Raw genomic sequence first — 20,965 nt, forward strand, 5'->3', positions numbered from 1 at the left:
AATACAGATTGAGGTTTTTGCGTTATCTAGTGTAATCTATATCTGGTTACAACTAACACCCTTTAACTTACCAGGTTTCACGAACGGCATATTCTTCCTGCACGAGATGCCAGATGTGAATTTGGTCCACACGCTGAGTATATCGGAACACCGGATCATTCCCGTTCGATATCGGCGCGGCGACTGGATCGCGTTCGGGTGCCCCAACATCGGTCAGCTGCTAGTTTGGAGTGGCAGAGAGTAAGTGTAGCTACTTTTTAGGAGTTTCGTGCCTCAAAAGAAAAAAACGGAACCCATACAGGATCACTTTTGTCCATCCGACCGATGGTCTGCCAAGACTCTTTATCTCGGGAACGCGTGGAGATTCGAGTGGAAAATTAAACTATTATACTCAACTCTACAACCCCTAGAACCTGTGAAACAAATCGAATTTCAAAGTTGCTGCCGTTTATGCCGCAAAAAACCTATATTTCGACACTCTCAAGGAAATCAAAATTTTTAGCTGTATTTTCCGTTGACTGGAACTATGAAATTTGGACTGGACTATTCATAAATACCTACAAATTTGTACGGAACCCTCGGTGAGCGAGTCTGACACGCACTGGCCAGTTTTTTTACATGCTTCGCCCTGACTCGGACTGTGCTCGGCGAGAGCCGGCACGAACGCTTCCACCAATAGACATGCATTAGAGCTTGTCCAGATGTCAAGATGAGGCATTCTGCGAGTGGACTCGCGCGTTCCCATACTGGGGCTAATATATCCCGTCCAATATCTGCGCGTTTCGCCAACTGCGCGCGTAATCGTGTGCATTGAGCATGACTCTCGACTTTGTTCGTTTACTACCGCAAGCGCGCGAGTTGAATACCCAGCGATATTTCTGCGTCCAATATGACGCGTAACTCCATGGCGAGTGGACGTATTAGACTTTAAGCTATTTATTGTAGTTATTTAGTTATTACGCACAAAAAACGCGTCATTGGACGCAATATAAAAATGAAACGCGTTTAGCCTACTCGTGCGTAAATCGCCTCATCTGGAAAGCACTTATCAATTCCAGCACAAGGGCGCAATATTCGGAATTGACCCTATGCTTTATTGCTTCCAGAAATACATTATTGATTTTATGGACTGGTCGACTGACTCGCCGCCTCTCGTCTTGGACGAGTCACCGCACCATGCTACAATGAAAGTACTTTAACTACATTTCGTCGCTAAATTAAATGTTTGGCCGTGGACTGTACACTGTAGAGGGTAAAGAAAGATCAGCTGCTCACTGAATTTTAATTTTAATTAGTCAGCAAACAACATTGTACAATCAAGGAGGAAAATTGTAACACACGAGAGAGATGTTAAGTTGTGACTACCAATGAAGCGGAAGTGGAAGAGAAAAAAGTTCTGCCAACCTAAAACTGTTTAATACTCGTGTTTCCAGTAACATTGAAAATATATCATTAAATTTTTCATAGTAACGTTTGCCACAAAACATTATGGTTGTCCTTACAAAATGCAGTAGATTAGGTTAGGTTACTGTAATATTTTTTGTTTCAGGTGAGCAATACGTAATGAAGCAGCAAGGGCACTCGCTAGACATGACCTGTCTCGCTTACTCCCCCGATGGCCTCTACATCGTAACCGGCGGGTACGACGGAAAGGTACGACGATTGGCATAAAGGCGCGAAACCGCTTTCTGTTCGTGGCAATGTACAATACACAAAAAAACATAAAAATCGGTCAAGCCGTTTCGGAGGAGTTCACAAACGCTGTGACACAAGAATTTTATATATTAGAAGATACATACTTTAATTTAAAATACAATATTTAGAAGTCCAAGACCAGAGAGCAAACATTCGTATCATTCATACAAATATCTGTTCCGACCGGGGGTCTAACCTGAGCCTTCAAGCTTCGTAGTCCAGGTACTCTAACCACTTAACTATCCGATCGCCAAAGTATTTATTTATTATAAAAAATATTTTTAACAAAAAAAACTTGTGAAAGCGAAACAAATCAGCGCGATTTTATGTCGTGAAATCACGGCAGAGGCACACTTTTAAACCAAACAATATAAACTTGTCTTGCTGCCTTTGTCGCAGGACAAAATCGACAACAAACGGGACTGAAGCGTGATCGCAATGAATGTTAGTTATTATGTTACGTTACGTTACGTTACGTTACGTTATTATTACGTTATGTGGTGGTTCATGCGCGTTTGACTTGGACAGACTTAAACGAAATTATGACTCAAAGTCAAAGTCAAAATCAAAATATCTTTATTCAATTTAGGCTATAACAAGCACTTGTGAATGTCAAAAATAATCTACCGCCGGTTCGGAAAAACCTCTGTTGAGAAGAAGCCGGCAAGAAACTCAACGAGGTAACTAAAAGGTGACTAAAATAAGTGCGAGTCGGACACACGCAACGGAGGTTCCGTATGAATTTGTAGGTACGTCAAAACATACAAGATGACCGCCGTATCTATAAAAACCGGCCAAGTGCGAGTCGAACTTGCGCACGAAGGGTTCGGTACCATCTATACAACATTCGTTAGACATAAGCAAAAAACGGCAAAAAAATAGCGTTTGTTGTATGGGAGCCCCCCTTAAATATTTATTTTATATTCTGTTATTAGTATTTGTTGTTATAGCATAGCGGCAACAGTTATAATCTGTAAAAATTTCAACCGTCTAACTATCACGGTTCATGAGATAAAGCCTGGTGACAGACGGACGGACGGATGGACAGCGAAGTCTTAGTAATAGGGTTTCCGATTTTACCCTTTGGGTACGGAACCCTAAAAATCAAGTATTAGTAGAGTCTACGTCTAAAGGTAGGCGTCCACTGATCCGCATCGTACGCTTCGGACGTATCGGATTTGTTGCTATAGAAATGTGCGATGCTTACGATGCGGACAGGTGGACGCACTTATATGAGTTTCTATACAAAGAATACTACGATCCGTTGCGTGCGATGCGTCCGATGCGTACGATACCGACAAGTGGACGTTTACCTTAAGTGAAATACCTATACGCAGTCTGACGAATTACGTAACTTTGCCATGTTTGGCCTTGCCGCAATGGTCTTATTGTAAGTGTCTCTCTGTCTATCACTTTAGAGTTACACTGTTGTCGGTGGAATATCTTCCACTCATCCCCCTTACGAGCTATCCTCTTGACCTTCTGATATTCAAATTCAAATCATTTTTTCAGTAAATAGGCTGCAATGGGCACTTTTACACGTCATTTTCCAAAAGCATCATCATTGCCCAAAAGAATGCCAAAGAAACTTGGCTATAAGTATTTTTTTTCAAAATAAAATACTTCTAAACATTATACACATACAATATAAAATTAAAGAAAGAAATTACATGAAAAGAACAATAATAATACAGGGATGTATGGGGTCCCTTAGGTACCAAACTAAAACTAAACATCTATCTAATACCTTTAAACGAGCAATTCTTGGAAATGGCACCAACGATTTTGATGAAATTTGGTATGTGGGGGTTTTTGGGGATGACAAATCGATCTAGCTTGGTCTTATCTCTGGGAAAACGTTTATTATCGAGTTTTTAGCGCGAGCAAAGCTCGCTCGCCCAGGTACTGTAACTATATCTACGTTTAGTGGAAGTGTAGAATGCTTCCACCGTCATAAATAAAAAAAAAAATCTGAAATATACATTTCAGCTCCAGTAACCATTAATCTTTTGGATTCCGAAGGCAAGCTTACGCCTGCCGCCCCCAAAGTTAGCTCACACGTACGGCGCGACACCGACTTCCCTTTCTTATGGTATTTATTCTCCAAAGATAGTTTTCGGTGCTGTAGGCAGTTACCATTTTCAAACTGTTTCTTATTTCAGGTGAAGGTATGGAACACAACGACGGGCTTTTGTTTCGTGACATTCAACGAGCACTCTTCCACAGTCACTGGCGTCACGTTTAGCGCGAACAAGAAGTTCTTTGTGTCCAGCTCGCTAGATGGCACTGTGCGATGTTATGATTTGACTAGGTGAGTTTGGATCTCGAATAAAACTTGGAACACCACGCCAGACTCTGACCCCCTTATTCATAAAACTTAACAAGCCTATGTTAACTAACAAATGCTTTGTCCCTTTCTAACAAATGCAAATGTCGAAGTGACAGATAAGGACAAACGAATTTTAGCGGCATTTTAACTAAAACAGGTTTGATTGTCGTTTATGAATAAGGGGGTAAGGGTTTCACCCTCAGATCATACAAACAAGGGAGATATGCCCTGCTACGCTAACATAACACAGACGGCATCACATTTATCCGTCAAATAAATTTAATCAATGGATGGTCAAAAAGGGGGTTAATGAATAAAAAAAAAATTGGTGCCGATTAAATAACATATTTTACACAGTATTTCAGTACTGCAATGTGAAACATGGAAACACATTATGTCGTACAAACATAGCTGTCCTGCTCCTGTGATAGCCCAAACGTGCAATAGAATGTACACAAGAAGCTCAAGGGAATTAATTATTTTACCTCAGGGCATTTTGACTTTATCCCGAATCAATTTTTTTAAGTACCTATTCGGTGGACCTCGAGAGGATAAGGTAGTTCATTGATAAGAATTAGTTTTTTTTTTATTGATTTAGTTGATTTATATGGACCTCCTAACTATTTTTTTTGTATTCGACTGGATGGAAAACGAGCAAGTGGGTCTCCTGATGGTAAGACATCACCACCGCCCATAAACATCTGCAACACCAGGGGTATTGCAGATGCGTTGCCAACCTAGAGGCTTAAGATGGGATACCTCAAGTGTCAGTAATTTCACCGGCTGTCTTACTCTCCACGCCGAAATACAACAGTGCAAGCACTGCTGCTTCACGGCAGGATTAGCGAGCAAGATGGTGGTAGCAATCCGGGCGGACCTTCCACAAGGTCCTACCACCTGCAATAACTAACGCTTGAATCAATCAATCAATCATATTGTCTTATCCAAAACATTATCATCAGATACCGCAACTTCCGAACTCTGACGTCACCAAGTCTCGTGCAGTTCAGTTGCGTGGCTCTGGACTCCAGCAGCGAGCTGTGCGCGGCGGGCGGCCAGGACGTCTTCGAGATATTCCTCTGGTCCATCAAGTTTGGGAAACTCCTGGACGTAAGTTTTTGTTTATGGTATAGGGGGAAAACGAGCAAACGGATCGCCTGAAGGTAAACGATTACCATCGCCCATGGACACCTGCAACACCAGAAGAGTCACAAGTGCGTTGCCGGCCTTTTAGGTAGGAGTACGCTCTTTTTTTGAAAGCTTGAAGGTCGCATCGGTCCGGGAATACCGCAGGCGATAGTTCATTCCAGAGCTTTGCTGTGCGAGGCAGGAAATTTCTGGAAAAACGCACAGTAGAAGACTGCCAACCATCTATGTGGTGAAGATGGAAGTGTTGTCGCGTAGGGCGGTGGCGGAAGGATGCGGCAGGGATCAATCCGAATAAATCCTCGGAGCACTCCCCGTTACACGCGATAGAGGATGCACAGTGAAGTTACATCTACGCAGCGCCAAGGAGTCAAGTCGATCAGAAATTCGTTGGCTATTCGAGTCGCTCTACGTTGAATGCGGTCCAGAGAGAGAAGCTGGTACTGGGGAGCCCCTGCCACCAAGCCAAGCCTCGTGCAGTTTAGCTGCGTGGCCCCGAACAGGTCGTCTTCGAGATATTTCTGTGGTCCGTCAAGTTCGGGAAACTCCTGGACGTAAGTGTACCAGATACTGCGCTGGCGTCACCAAGCCTCGTGCAATTTAGCTGCGTGGCTCTGAACAAGACGTTTTTTAGATAATTCTTGTGGTCCGTCAAGTTTGGGAAACTCCTAGACGTAAGTAAACACCACCAGATGCGACTTTCTAACGGTGACGTCACCAAGCCTTGTGCAGTTTAGCTACGTGGCTCTGAACAGGACGTCTTGGAGATGTTTCTGTTGTCCGTCTAGCTTGGGAAACTGTTGGATGTATTATAAGTTCACCAGCCTGGTACAGGTTAGCGGCGTGGCTCTGGATAGGTGTTTTCGAGATATTTCTGTGGTCCGTCAAGTTTGGGAAACTCCTAGACGTAGTAGTCACCACCAGACACTACTTTCAAACTATGACGTTGTCGTAGATTGTCCCCTTAAAGTTAACGGAAATCAAAGATAACACGGTGTACTTATATAAATTTGTTTTGTTTTCTCCAGGTGTTGGGCGGCCACGAGGCCCCAGTATCCAGCTTGGCTTTCAACCCTGCTCTGGCCAGCACCCGCTTGGCGTCAGCTAGTTGGGACAAGACAGTCCGTCTCTGGAACTGCATCGAGAACAGCTCCGAGAGCGAAACTATACAGCTCAACTCGGACGCGCTGCAAGTTGCTTTCAGACCTGATGGGGAGGAGGTAAGGGGGAAACAAATAATCTCTTCTTGTCTCTTTTATACTAACAAAGAGGTAAACTGTTAAAATCATTAAAATTCTGCTTACGTAATACTTGAATGACCCCTAAAATAAAGTCATTTCCGGCCATCTGTATGCTTAGTTATTTTAAACTCAGCGACGAATTGAAATGCGATGTTCACCGTCACTTCGCGCGGGTATAGTGGGGAATGGAGCTGAAAAATGTGAACTGCCTTTGATTAGAGAAATTTTCTTCGTGGGAACCACAGATATAGATTACACTAGATTACGCAAATGCATCTACTTCGCGTGTCCGAACCCCGACCTAACGTCAGGGTTGGCCCCATACAAAGACTGACCGCTAACTGTCTAATCATGACTAGTGACTGACTCGAGCCCCACGGCGCGGGCGGGCGGCGCATTTGAATCGATTTTGCGCGGACATCGGGGAATTCACATCGCTAATTCGCTCTTGAGACGTCACAGTAGATATAAAAAAGTGACACGGTGTTTGCGTTATCTAGTGTAATCTATATCTGTGGTGGGAACTACGACCTAATAAGAGGGTTATTCTGAAAGTCTTGTGCCTGGCCGGCTGGGAAGATGATGATAATAGAATTTGTGATAAAAAAACTTAATAATATTGTTGTCTTGTGTTGTAAATAAATGTATTTTCTTTCTTTCTCTCAGATCGCAGTATCAACTCTGGACGGCAACATAACATTCTTCGACCCGACGACGAGCGACCAGACGGGCAGCGTGGAGGGACGCACCGACCTGGGAGCCGGCCGCGGGGACAAAGACCTCATCACCGCCAAGAAAATGCTCAAGACTAAGTAAGTGTATTTATTGCTTTCAGTAAAAAAACTCCAAAAACCAATCATAATAGATGCAATATTTGTCAACTTATTTTTGGACTAACTAATATTTGAATATTATTATTCCAGGGCGTTCACTACGATATGCTACTCCGCGGACGGCACGTGTATCCTCGGCGCTGGCAACTCGAAGCACGTGTGTTTGTACAGCGTACGGGAGGCGGTGCTCATTAAGAAGTTCGTCATCACGCAGAACAGGTCTCTGGACGCCATTAATGTACGTACATACTAAAAAAATACATACAGTCGAACATAGACTCCTCCTTCTTAGAAGTCTGTTAAAAAGAAAAAGATTTTCAAATCGCCGGACGGAATTGAAAGGACCTCCTGTGAGTTTACGTGCCAGAGGTGTCCTACTAACTGGATCACCGGGAATCCGATGAACCAACCCAAAACGTAATCGTAAAAATATACACCAGGAAAAAATAAGTTGTTATGGTAGCATTCCCCTACAAGTATAGTGATTTTTTTCTCGTCTAAACCCGTGGGGTATCGTTGTACAGGTTTTTCAGACACATAGGTTTGAAAAATATTAAGTGTCACTTTTTATTAGATGTGACACAGGAACAAGAGGAGAAAAAACAAGACAACGAAAATAATTTTGACCCAGTTACGAGAAAAGTGGAAGAAAGTGGCGCCCTCCTTAGATATATAACCTTTATTGTCTCGCTCTCCCCCTTTTTCAACGACCCTTCTGCCCCCAGGACTTCGTGAACCGCCGTCTGATGACAGAGTTCGGCAACATGGCGCTGGTGGAAGACCGGACGGCGCTGGAGGGCGGCGACGTCAGTATCAGGCTGCCGGGCGTCAGGGACGGAGACATGGCCGACAGGAAAGTGAAACCTGAGGTCAGTGCAGTACGATACGATACGATACAATAAAATAAGATACGATAAGTTACGATATAATACTATACAATAAAATGACTCTTTATTGAACACCAATACAGAGGCTTGGTAGCACCAGTCATGGACAAGAACCAGTAATGTGAATGTTGTTTTTTTCGTTAATCCAAAATTTAACTAGCGAACCCTACTTTTTAACACTAATAGCACTAATGTTCAGTGAATTACTTTGCACTAAGCACAACTAAAACACTCACTTTAGTAGTTAAACATTAGGTACAGTCACCAGCACCAATATCTGACACAACAAGCGTGCATAAATATTTGATACGACTCTATTTCTAGGGCCGGAAGGACGTGTCAGATATTTTTGCAAGCTCCACTGCGGCAGATATTAATGCTGGTGACTGTACATAAATTAAACAACCGAAAAAATTTGAAGCTGTTAAAAAACGTTTCATTTTCTTTTATGTTCTTGTTTTAGTAGAATTTATAAAAGTAGTTAAGATTGTTTTTTTTTTAGGTACGGGTTCATTGCGTGCGTTTCTCGCCGACGGGGGAGAACTTTGCATGCGCCGCTACGGAGGGCCTCTTCGTGTATAGCCAGAATGCGGGCATCGATGGTACTTTTAGGTAAGAAATTATGGCAAGATATGATTATGAAAGAAAGAAAGAAAAAGAATAAATTTGTTTACCTAAATTCGGCACAACAAAAATAAATAAAATTACAGCTAAAAACAGACAAATCTTCTACAATCTTATTAATTAGGCACGAAGAGAGAAAATAAAATAAACATTGTGCCGAATGAAGTAAAAAGGGCCATAACTCAGCGTATTGCTACAGAAAGCCGCAGCGCTGGTTTTCAGTATGACCCTTACGGGATTCTTAGCTTCTTATTTTCATTCTCGTCCTCACCCTCATCTTCATTCTAACACCCATTACCATTGTCATCTTTATTCTCAGTCTCATTCTCGGTCCCTGTCTCATTTTCAAACTCATTGTCAACCCATTTCTCAGTCTCATTGTCAACTTATTTCTAATTCTGAAGCTCATTCTAATTCTCAGTCTCATTCTCATCCTCATTCTAAATATCTTTCTCATTATCATCCTTATTCTCTTACTATACCCTCAAATGAATTAATTACGATATTCATATAATAAATGTGACAAGCGGGTCTAATAATGATTGAATGGGTGTCCTGTAATATACGCCTGTCTATTTTGAACTCGATTTAAGACGTGAGTTATCCGGGTCAATATATTAACTAGATGAAACCCGGCTGTGCTGGGTAAAATAGACTCATAATAATATGTTTGAAAATTTTTTTTGCCAGTGTAAAGACTGTCAGCTAAATTATCCCAAACGTCTTCACAGCTAACCTACGCATCGGTATTTCACCGTAGATATTTCTCCCTAAATCTTATTTGCCAAATAATTATGATGTCTCTGTCTCATAATCAAGAAATTAGACTAAAGGCCCATATACGTACGATTCGTCTGTACGATCGATCTGATGAAATTGACGAATCGTACCGTGTGTTGGGGCCCTTAAAGGTTACAATGGAGAACGAAATGCAAACCTGTGACTGACACCTTGACACGTGATGGCGTGAACTAACGCCATTTTGTGAGACTGTCGAATGTATTACTTCGCAACGCCATTATATACTTAGTCAGTAATGTAGTACTTATATTGAAAATACTCGATAATCCGATTTTCCGCCAACAAGTTGTCGACTCGGATTGACTAATTTTTTACGCTCTTAAATTTGAATGCGCATTCGTAACGAGTCTACGAGACCGGTACGAAATTATGCCTGTCTAATCTATTTGCAGGCCATACCGTTTGGGCGGATTCTACAGCGGCGGCTGTCAAACACGCTGGCGGAGGCGCGTGGGGCCCGGCGCTGGTCAGCGCGTTCAGCTAACGAGCACACCATCATCAGGGAGTGCGTCGAAGGGTGCCTAGTTCCGACAGTGAGTTAAACTGACTTGCATGTTGGTGAAGCCGTGTTGGCTTGGTGGTTTGACCTACTGCATCTGTGGATAATCGAAATGGATAGACAAAATGGTTCACATTCAATATATTAGTTGATTGAAAATTCGGGTGCCATCTACGAATAAATAATAAGTCGGGAATTGTAACTGCGTTGTAAAAATAGCCTTCCGTGTCCTAGTAGGCGGGGCTTAAAAGCATGTTCTGCGCGTCATTTGACTGACATCTCCCTGCTTCCTTTCTGAATTTTAACCAATCAAAAAGCACGTCTATTTGCACATCGAAAATGATTCGTATTTGAATCATAAGTCGTTTTTAATACCCGACGCAAAAAGAGGGGTGTTATAAGTTTGACCGTTACGTGTGTCTGTGTGTATGTATGTCTGTCTCTGGCACCGTAGCTCTTAAACGGGTGGACCGATTTGAATGCGGCTTTTTTTATTCGAAACCAGGTTTTCTAGCGATGGTTCTTAGACATGTTTTATCAAAATCGGTTCAACCGTTTCAAGATCAATTAGCTCTTTTGTTCGCTGCGGTAGGAATCTTAGACGCATAACGGGTATTTACTTTACTTCCAAACATATTGGGGACCTAAAATTTGAAACATCCATATATGCTATATAACTATGCAAGATTATGGAATTCTCGGCCTGATGCTGCAGCCAGGATATCCAGAACACTAGTAGGTAAACTCTTGATAAAACCATAGCAGATATGTCGTGTTTGGATTAGTTTCGGTCAGTATTTGATTCTACATACAATGCAATGGTGGCAAAATTTTGTTGTTGTTTAGGTTATGGTTAAAGGTATGGCCACTTTTTGTGTGGAATTTGTTCTGAGTTATAATATTATTTATTTGTAGGGTGCCATCGTTATCTATTATTATTTAAAGGTTGTCTACAACCAACATTTTCTTCCACAGTCGAGCTAACAGTGACGTCGCTCGATGACGACTACACCGACCGCCTTCTGGCCTCCATCGCGCGCCTCATCGAAGAGAGCCCTCACCTAGAGCATCTGCTGCTCTGGACTAAGGCTGTAGTGACAGTTAAGAAGTGCAAGTTCCCGCAGAACGTGCTGCTAGCGCTGGAGAAGGCACTGACTGTCAAGTATTCGCAGTTGAGTAAGATGTAAGTATGGCCATCAATTTTCACTTTAAGGCTGTGTTTCGTCTTAGGTAAATGGAGCGTTCCTATTGGTTGATGAATGCTCGCACATCTCTGGTGGATACGGAGCCTTACTGCAAGTGCCGGCTAAGCATAAGCAAATGTTCCTGGACTCCGACTTCTGGTAGCAGGGTGTGGTATTCCGTCGCTTTAGTGAAGCAAGGATGAAATTCGCTGAATAACTTTTTTTTATAGATAATAGAAAGAGTATACAATAGAAAGGAATACTCGTAATAGTAGCAGAATAGTTTAAAATATCCATGTTTTTTAACCCCCGATGAAAAAAGAGGCGTGTTATAAGTTTGACCGCTATGTGTGTCTGTCTGTGGCAGCGTAGCTCTTAAACGGGTAAACCGATTTGAATGCGATTTTTATTTGAAAGCAGGTTTTTTAGCGATGGTTCTTAGACATGTTTTATCAAAATCGGTTCAGCCGTTTTTGAGATATTGAACTTTGAAGTGACAAAGTCGGGGGTTTTCCAACTGTTTGTTGGTTAGGTTATTATTCATTAAAATCATACCAAATATCAAAAAACCGGCAAGTGCGAGTCGGACTCGCGCACGAAGGGTTCCGTACCATTATCTATACAACATTAGACATTAGCAAAAAAAACAAGTTTGTTATAGAAGCCCCCTTAAATATTTATTTTGTTCTGTTTTTAGTATTTGTTGTTACAGCGGCCACAGTAATACATAATCTGTGATAATTTCAAGTGTATAAATTACGACTCAAGAGATAGAGCCCTGTGACAGACAGACAGCGGAGCCTCAATAATAGGGTTCCGTTGGCACCCTTTGGGTACGGAACCCTAAAAAGGAGTTCTAAATATTCCTACACCCTCTTAGATTTGTATGTTAACGACTCGTTACACTACAAGAACTATGAAGCAGATCCAGTGAGTCGTAAGAATTTGTGGGATCACGCACGCCTCGCGCAAAATGGTCCCGTAAAACTTTAGTGGCCATAAAATATGGGTCACTAAGGGCACCCTCTTGAGTTTAATGTGGAACGCCATCAAACTTATAATGATGGATTTCTTCTTCTATAAAACCCAGTTTAGATCTCTCATCATCTCAGCCGTAGGACGTCCACTGTTGGACATAGGCCATAGATCTCCAGTTGCTTCGGTTGGAAGCGGTTACAGCAGTGGTCGTTAAGTTGCGGCCCGCGGGCAAAGCTTGTAGTATGGATACTAAGCAACGTACATACTTACATACATACACATACTTACTACTACATACTTACTTATGTATATAGATAAATACATACTTAAATACATATATTAAATATCCACGAGCAGAGAACAAACATTCGTATTATTCATACAAATATCTGGCCCGGTCGGGAATCTTACCCGAGACCTCAAGCTTCGCAGTCAGGTTCTCTAATCACTTGGCCATCCGGTCGTCTCGGAATATAGGTAGGTACAGTGATACGTTATCGGCACGCGTAACCATGTGTACAGGTGACACATTATCTCTATCGAGCGGTATCAAGATGTATCGTTTGATGGATTGTCGTTATATCTCGTGTGATACAAGGTCGAGGCATTCTCAGCGCGATCACTTAACCAGACGATAGAAAAACTGTATGCAAAAATTAAACACATAACCCTGCTTCCTCGCAGTCGGGTAATAAATAAATAAATATCACGGGACAATTCACACCAATTGACCTAGTCCCAAAGTAACCTTAGCAAAGCTTGTGTTATGGGTACTAAGCAACGGATAAATATAATTATATAGATAGATACATACTTAAATACATATTAAACACCCAAGACCCGAGAACAAACATTCGTATTTTTCATACAAATATCTGCCCCGACACGGGAATCGAACCCGGGACCTCAAGCTTCGTAGTCAGGTTCTCTAACCACTGGGCCATCTGGTCGTCTACCTAATATTCGGCTCATCCTATATAAAATATACCAAATTTCAAGTTTCTAGGGCAGCTAGAAGCACCCTGTACGTTTTGATTTCACAGAAATTCTTGAAACAACTTTTTGCTGGAATCAATTTTTTTTTCAACTGCTCCAAGCAGTGATAAAATACTTAGGAGTGTTGGAAGTTAAGCTTAATACCTGATGATGATGATAGTAGTTGAACTAAGCGGTAAGCGTAAAATGCGACGCGCTCCGCCCAGTGGAACCCCCTGGCCGAATCTAGAATAGGCTTTACGATTCTAGATTCGGTCAGGCTGTTTTAAACAATTATCTATTTAGTACCTAAGTGCCGCGGGTTCACGGTAGATGCAGGCTGCTTCCATACGAAGCAAATGGAGGTCTACAGGGAAGGCCTGTGTCCAGCAGTGGACGTCCTACGGCCGGTATGATGACGATGATGACAAAAGAAAAATGTATTTTGAAAGTAACTGATGAACTTATTTTATATTTTTATGAATTTTCTACTTGTATTGAATCTGCATCCATTCAGCACTGGCTGTAACAAAATCATCATATTACAGTACCCGGCCGTAAAGATTGCACATCGGTCTTTGGAGACTCGGCTAATTTCGGCTTCGTAGAGCGTTGTCACACACTACTTATGTGACGTTTGTCAGTCGTTGTTTGTGTAATAGAGTACGGACGCATTTAGATGAAAATATATAATAAAGAGTTGTTGAAACCCCTCAAAACTTTAAATTGTACTATGGCATCATTAGGTAAAAGAGGGAAACTATCCTTTTTCTAGTAGTTGCAACAGCTCTATATAGATATCCGAAGTTTAAAGGTGCAGTATTTATTTGATATAAAACGTCACATAAATAAATACGATGATTGGTGGAAGGTGGCCAGTGTTCGGAAATCGTCGTGAACAGCCAAATGTCGTTTTCTGAAGACCGATGCGCAATCTTTCTCGATGTGTAATTTGTTGCCTGTTTTGTTTCAGATGCGACTTCAACAAATACACCATCCGCTGCATCAAAACTGTGGGAGACATCGCGCAGAAACAAGAGCTGGCGATGGAGCTCGAAGCCAACTCCAGCGGCCGAGGGTCGCTCTCTGATTCTGATTAGTTTACTGATTAAAGTTTTTATAAGTCTAAATTTTGTTTTATTACCAGCCTTGAAAGATTTGTATTGAAATACTGGGATTTTGCAAAATTGCCGTGAACATTTCTTAACTAATAAGTGGTGATTACCGTAAAAGTTAGGCATTAGTCCCAGCGCCCAGTAGAAACATATTCCTCGCAAATACATCCTAGCACGTCTCTGGTGGAAACGCTGCTTTAGACAATACGGCCTCAGAATAGCATAACACGGCCAAATTACGAACAGTGGCAAGTGGCTCAACAATCCTGGTTCGTGACTGTACCTCTAGCTACATACGTCACACAGGAAATTGCTTGAGTCGTGCGACCACCAAAACAGCACTAACAATGTAAATTGTTATGTAAAGTAGTGACAAAGTATCTAACTATTACTGTACGTTTAGTTGAAGGCCATGGTTCAGTTTTGATCAACGATTTCCGAGTTATCACCTTTTTACCCGACTGCCCGAAGGAGGGTTATGTTTTCCAAGCGTATTTATGTATGTATGTAAGTACCTATGTATGTTTGTATGTATGTGGGTATGTATGTGTATTTCTTTGGTCCTCGCTGCAGCCTAAACGGCAAGACGGATTTTAACATATAAGGTATCATTGGATTCGTCATAACTGTCAGAGTGACATGGGAGTAGTGTGTTTTTGAGAGAACTGGACCAGTGGAGCGTGGAGCAAATCTGTAGTTCCAAGAAAATCCGCAAGAGTATTATAGAGGGCGCCACTGTGTGTTTAGTTAGCTCAAAGTCCAAGTAGTTCCAAAAATTCCGCTAGGGTATTTATAGAGGGCGCCACTGTATTAGTAGTATGGTTCCATAAATAATCCGCATAGAGGGCACCACCTGAGCAAAAGAGCTGGACCAGCAGAGCGTGGAGCAAATCAGTTCCAAGAAAATCCACAAGAGTGAGGGCGCCACTGTGCTAGTTCAATGATCACGCGCGGCGCCATCGAGAGAGTAAGAAAGAGAAAGCATGAGCAGCTGTGTGTATGGGTGAGAGAGAGAGAGAGAGAGAGAGATAGATACGTGGTATCAGGCTGATTTCCGACGAGGTCCCGCACGCATCGATCCTAGATCGGGGGCATAAAACAGCTGCGAGAGCTCTATATTATACAGCGTAAGGTTGATTTTACGATGATTTTAAGAAGATCATACTTAGAAATAGCAACTTTATGTTTACAGTTGGATATCATTATCTAGTATGTGCTAATGGTATTTCTAACTGCACCACACGGATGGTATAATTTTAAAACTGAAGACTCTGAGATCACGGGTTCGACTCCTGATCAAGCGTTGAAAAAAAGTGTTAATAAGTATCAGGCTGATTTCTGGTGAGGTCTCGCGTCCATGCGATCTAGATCGAGCATGAAACAGCTGCGAGAGCTGTATATTATTACGGTGTATGGTTGATTTTATGATGATTTTAAGAAAATCATACTAGAAATGAAACTTAAGTTTACAGTTGGATATCGTTCTAGTATGTGTTGATGTTGAGACTCTGAGATCGCGGGATCGAATCGAAGTTCTGGCTCAGCGGTGTCCAATCACAGAGCATATTTCGCTGACGTCATAAGTACCAGCACCGAATCGCGGTTTGCGGCCGACTTCCGGTCCAACTAGACTACATCATGCGGTATCAGGCTGATTTCCGGCGAGGCCCGCGACCATCGATCCTAGATCGGGCATGAAACAGCTGTCAGAGCTCTATATTATACAGCGTAAGGTTGATTTTACGGTTAGAAATGACAACTTTACGTCCACAGTTGGATTTCGTTATCTAGTATGTGCCGATGGTATTTCTAACTGCACCACACGGATGGTATAATTTAAAACTGGAGACTCTGAGATCGCGGGTTCGACTCCTGATCAGGCGTTGAAAAAAGTGTTAATAAGTATCAGGCTGATTTCCGGCGCGGTCCCACGTCCATCGATCCTAGATCGGGCATAAAACAGCTGTGAGAGCTCTATATTATACAGCATAAGGTTGATTTTACGGCGATTTTAAGAAGATCATACTTAGAAATGACAACTTTACGTTTACAGTTGGATATCGTTATCTAGTATGTGCTAATGGTATTTCTAACTGCACCACACGGATGGTATAATTTAAAACTGAAGACTCTGAGATCACGGGTTCGACTCCTGATCAGGCGTTGAAAAAAAGTGTTAATAAGTATCAGGCTGATTTCTGGTGAGGTCTCGCGTCCATCGATCCTAGATCGAGCATGAAACAGCTGCGAGAGCTCTATATTATACGGTGTATGGTTGATTTTATGATGATTTTAAGAAAATCATACTTAGAAATGAGAACTTAACGTTTACAGTTGGATATCGTTATCTAGTATGTGTTGATGTTGAGACTCTGAGATCGCGGGATCGAATCGAAGTTCTGGCTCAGCGGTGTCCAATCACAGAGCAGTATTTCGCTGACGTCATAAGTACCCAGCACCGAATCGCGGTTTGCGGCCGACTTCCGGTCCAACCTCGGACTCCACATCATGCGCGGTATCAGGCTGATTTCCGGCGAGGCCCCGCGACCATCGATCCTAGATCGGACATGAAACAGCTGTCAGAGCTCTATATTATACAGCGTAAGGTTGATTTTACGGTTAGAAATGACAACTTTACGTCCACAGTTGGATTTCGTTATCTAGTATGTGCCGATGGTATTTCTAACTGCACCACACGGATGGTATAATTTAAAACTGGAGACTCTGAGATCGCGGGTTCGACTCCTGATCAGGCGTTGAAAAAAGTGTTAATAAGTATCAGGCTGATTTCCGGCGAGGTCCCACGTTCATCGATCCTAGATCGGGAGCATAAAACAGCTGTGAGAGCTCTATATTATACAGCATAAGGTTGATTTTACGGTGATTTTAAGAAGTTCATACTTAGAAATGACAACTTTACGTTTACAGTTGGATATCGTTATCTAGTATGCGCTAATGGTATTTCTAACTGCACCACATGGATGGTATAATTTAAAACTGAAGACTCTGAGATCACGGGTTCAACTCCTGATCAGGCGTTGAAAAATAAATTAAGATTTTACTTGTTTTTCTTCTTGTTCTAACTAGCTTTCGCCCACGGTTTGCATGCATGAATATAGAAAGTAGTAGTTCCAAAAAAATCAGTATTAGCATCACTGGGTTATGAGTGGTTCTTCGATGTAGTTCTAAAAATTCATCATAATCATCATCATCATCATCATCATCATCGTCTCACCGGTGGTAGAGTTTTATTTTTAAAAATATCATAGGAGGAGGGTCGAATCAAACAGCGCATTGATGTTATGAATATCTATATTAAACCCTGAATCGTTTATGTGATGATATCTTTATCATATTCTATGATATAAAAATATGAGTACTAATATTTCCAGTTTGGGAACATTCCTCTGATGTTTCCCTGTCCACCGCCGTACGTACTTAATCGCACGATCTCGAGAGCCTAGTTCTCTTATACACCTATGAGGATGATCATAATGTTCTAGACGTCGTCGCGACTCTCGAATCAGGTTCATACCATAGGTAACATCAAAACCGATGCCCTTACCCCAAAACACACCTTTCATGCACAGAACACTATCAGAACTTTTTATAAGATATTGTAACATATAACACATCACAACATAGGTGTATTCATGTACGTGTTTAATCGCGTTTAAAGCTCGATCCTTAGCAAAACTTCTTTTAACATCGAATAATAGTATAAAATCGATTTTTAGATTTGTATTTGTCCATACTTCGAATTTTTCTTCTATATCGTCTATGGACAGTCTATCATCATACACGGTTTTACTAAAGCCGCTTCGAGCTAAAACTCGTTTCAAGTTAACACTCGAGGGGACCAAACAATCCACATCGTTGTATGCATTAGTGTAGCCTAACGCATACGCAGGAAAACCTCCGAATATCATGAAAAAAGGATGCTGCCAATCTTCTAAAACATCGAAAATGCTACTAATCATTTCATAAACAGCTGGCGCCTCCACATTTAACACCGATAGGATCCGCGTTTAAAGGTTGACAATCATCCGCCTCCAGTAGAGATAATAGATAACCACTAATAACATTGTTTTTCACTATCTGAATATCATCCCACTTCCAACGAATAATATCATGATTTCTCAAAAGTAGACGTGAAGCAATGAAAACACTAGGAAACTGCATACTGTTTACCTCTCGCACGCACACACACGCACACACACACAAGTCCACGTCAAATGAATATTAATTCTAAATGTAATTGTCTGGTGGTGGAGCGGGAGTAGATAAGATAAGGTTTGAAGACAGGATGGACAGCATCGGTGGGTCATGCGTGTTTAGCCTTTTTACGTTATTTTCTTATGTACGATACTGTCAAAGATTTAAAACGAATAAAACACATCAAAAAAGCAATTTGTACTGTCATTTCCTCGGTCAACAAAATTTAGATTATTTAAACATTAAACATGGTCAATCGACCAGGATTTTAAGAATTGTGATCAACAGTGGCCTATGAAAAGAAGAGAGAGTAATATTTGTAATGAAATACATATAATCAAAATAATTATTAATTTTGTTTCCTATCATATTATTGTATCAAAATATTGAAATTCAAGACAAACGGGTTGACATTTGACATCTAACATTCTTCGAAATTCTGAAATTGGCATTCCTGAAAAAACACGTAAGTTCCGATACAAAATTACGCAAACTGATTATTGCTGAGATTATTCTGGTATACTATTAAAAATGGCATCAATACAAAATTATATAAAAATTCAAGTGGACTTATTACAAAAAGTAGAAAAGGATCATATCAACTTTAAAAAGTCGCCTAAAGAAAGACTAACTGTAGGCTATTGCCAAGGTCGTTTGGAGGCGTTGGAAGCGTATTGGACGGACTTCAAAAGTACACACGAGAAGTTGATACTAAATGCCACTGAGGAAGATACAAAATCATCGGTGTACTTTACTGAGAATGTCTTTGAGTCACTTGAAGAGAGGTACTATATATACAAAGGTGATCTCAAAAATGTACTTCAGATATTAAATACAAAACATACCGATCAGCCACAACCACAACCGAATAAGTCATCGTCATCATGTAACGAGCTTAAATTGCCCCAAATTCAAATACCATCTTTCAGCGGTAACTACGCCGAATGGCAAGCATTCCACGACTTATTTACGGTGCTCATAGACACAAACACGTCACTTCAAAACGTGCAAAAGCTGCATTACCTTAAAGCCAGCTTAAAGGGAGATGCAGAAGTTTTGTTGCGGCAGTTTTCGATCACAGAGGACAACTATGACGAAGCTTGGTCGGTACTTAAGAGGCGGTATGACAACAAAAGGTACATAGCAAATACGATTTTTAAGAAATTCTTTGGTCAGAAAACGTTAGTGCATGAATCAGCCGCGGGCTTAAAACAGCTTCTGGATACATCTGTTGAATGCATGAATGCACTTAAACTTCTGGGATTGCCTACAATACATTGGGATGCAATTGTCAACTATGTCATCGTATCGAAATTAGACACCGATAGTCACAAACATTGGGAACAACAGATCAGTGAAGATGAAGTGAAACAACTCCCGAGTTTTAAACAATTGCAGTCATTCCTAGAGACAAGATTCCAGACTTTAGAAATGGTGGAACCAGTATACAAATGTCAAAAACAATTTAACTCGAAAACATTTCACGTAACAACTAATATAAACAGGTATGTTTGCAGGTATGTTTGCAGAGGCACGCGTTGACGGCTTTGCAGCGATACTGCGCAAGAGAGTAGCCTCCCTGATGCGCCGTGTGCGCGGCGGCCCCAACAGCCTCCTAGCCGTGGTGACGGATAACCCTGCTAGTTCAATGGCTAAGCACTGGAATTCCATTCATATGGCTTCCAGGGGCGGTATTTATAAGCTAATGAATTAGAATTGAATAATATTAGAAAAATTAATTTTAATTTTGACTTTAATTTTGATTGTAATTTTGATGTATTTTATTTTGATTTTGATTATTAATTTTGATGATAATTTTATTTCTTTGTGTTACTAACCCTTTTAAATGAGATTACATGTTACTAACAATCTATGGACCCTGGTCTGCAATAAACGTTTTATTATTATTATTATTATTATAATAACATCAATAGAATATTAAAATGTGCATTTTGTAAGGAAAGTCACTACATCTTCAATTGTAAGCAATTCAGAAATCAATCAGTGGAAGACAGATACAATTTCGTGAAGAACAATGGATTATGTTTCAATTGCCTCATCCCAAATCACAAGATATTTCATTGCAAGCAAAAAACCTCATGTCAAGTATGTGGGAGGCGGCATCATTCGCTTCTACATAGATATTCACAACAAACCGTGGATAAGGAAGAAAACAAGACAGTACAAACAAACAAAGAAGTAATGAAGGTAGTAGCACACGTAAGGTCAAGTGAAGAAGAGGAAGAAAGCCACAATATTTTGTTGGCAACAGCACTGGTGGGCATTAAGTCAAGATCAGGAGAGATTCATGTCTGCCGTGCCTTACTTGACCAAGGATCCGAAGCCTCATTTGTCACGGCGCAGTTGGCCGAGTTGTTGAACTTGGACATAACGGCTATCAGCGGGACGGTTTCCGGATTAGGTGATGGTAACAACGTGTGCA

General features: G+C 41.2%; 3 protein-coding genes across 3 annotated transcripts in view; all 3 read left to right on the forward strand.

Moving 5' to 3' along the window:
- The window catches only part of LOC141445368 (uncharacterized), a 10,273-nt gene extending 8,152 nt beyond the window's left edge, over positions 1 to 2,121 (forward strand). The window contains exons 2-4 of the mRNA XM_074111211.1: positions 75 to 212; positions 1,550 to 1,653; positions 2,095 to 2,121. Of these exons, the coding sequence (XP_073967312.1) occupies positions 75 to 212; positions 1,550 to 1,653; positions 2,095 to 2,121 (269 nt within the window). The remainder of the gene's footprint in view (positions 1 to 74; positions 213 to 1,549; positions 1,654 to 2,094) is intronic.
- Positions 1 to 14,330, forward strand: part of LOC141445647 (periodic tryptophan protein 2 homolog) — a 55,391-nt gene extending 41,061 nt beyond the window's left edge. Inside the window, 12 exon segments of the mRNA XM_074111498.1 lie at positions 3,858 to 4,006; positions 4,987 to 5,134; positions 6,199 to 6,390; positions 7,078 to 7,223; positions 7,335 to 7,482; positions 7,970 to 8,113; positions 8,634 to 8,743; positions 9,949 to 9,960; positions 9,962 to 10,036; positions 10,038 to 10,093; positions 11,031 to 11,238; positions 14,166 to 14,330. Of these exon segments, the coding sequence (XP_073967599.1) occupies positions 3,858 to 4,006; positions 4,987 to 5,134; positions 6,199 to 6,390; positions 7,078 to 7,223; positions 7,335 to 7,482; positions 7,970 to 8,113; positions 8,634 to 8,743; positions 9,949 to 9,960; positions 9,962 to 10,036; positions 10,038 to 10,093; positions 11,031 to 11,238; positions 14,166 to 14,292 (1,515 nt within the window). The 3' untranslated portion in view covers positions 14,293 to 14,330.
- Positions 14,331 to 17,596: 3,266 nt separating this feature from the next.
- Positions 17,597 to 20,267, forward strand: LOC141445648 (uncharacterized). The gene is made up of 2 exons (XM_074111499.1): positions 17,597 to 19,658; positions 20,040 to 20,267. The coding sequence occupies exons 1-2, from the start codon at positions 19,054 to 19,056 to the stop codon at positions 20,062 to 20,064; spliced, it is 630 nt and encodes a 209-aa protein (XP_073967600.1). The 5' UTR covers positions 17,597 to 19,053; the 3' UTR covers positions 20,065 to 20,267.
- Positions 20,268 to 20,965: the final 698 nt, after the last annotated feature.

Source organism: Choristoneura fumiferana, chromosome 2 (genome assembly GCF_025370935.1).
Source record: "Choristoneura fumiferana chromosome 2, NRCan_CFum_1, whole genome shotgun sequence".
NCBI lineage: Eukaryota > Metazoa > Arthropoda > Insecta > Lepidoptera > Tortricidae > Choristoneura > Choristoneura fumiferana.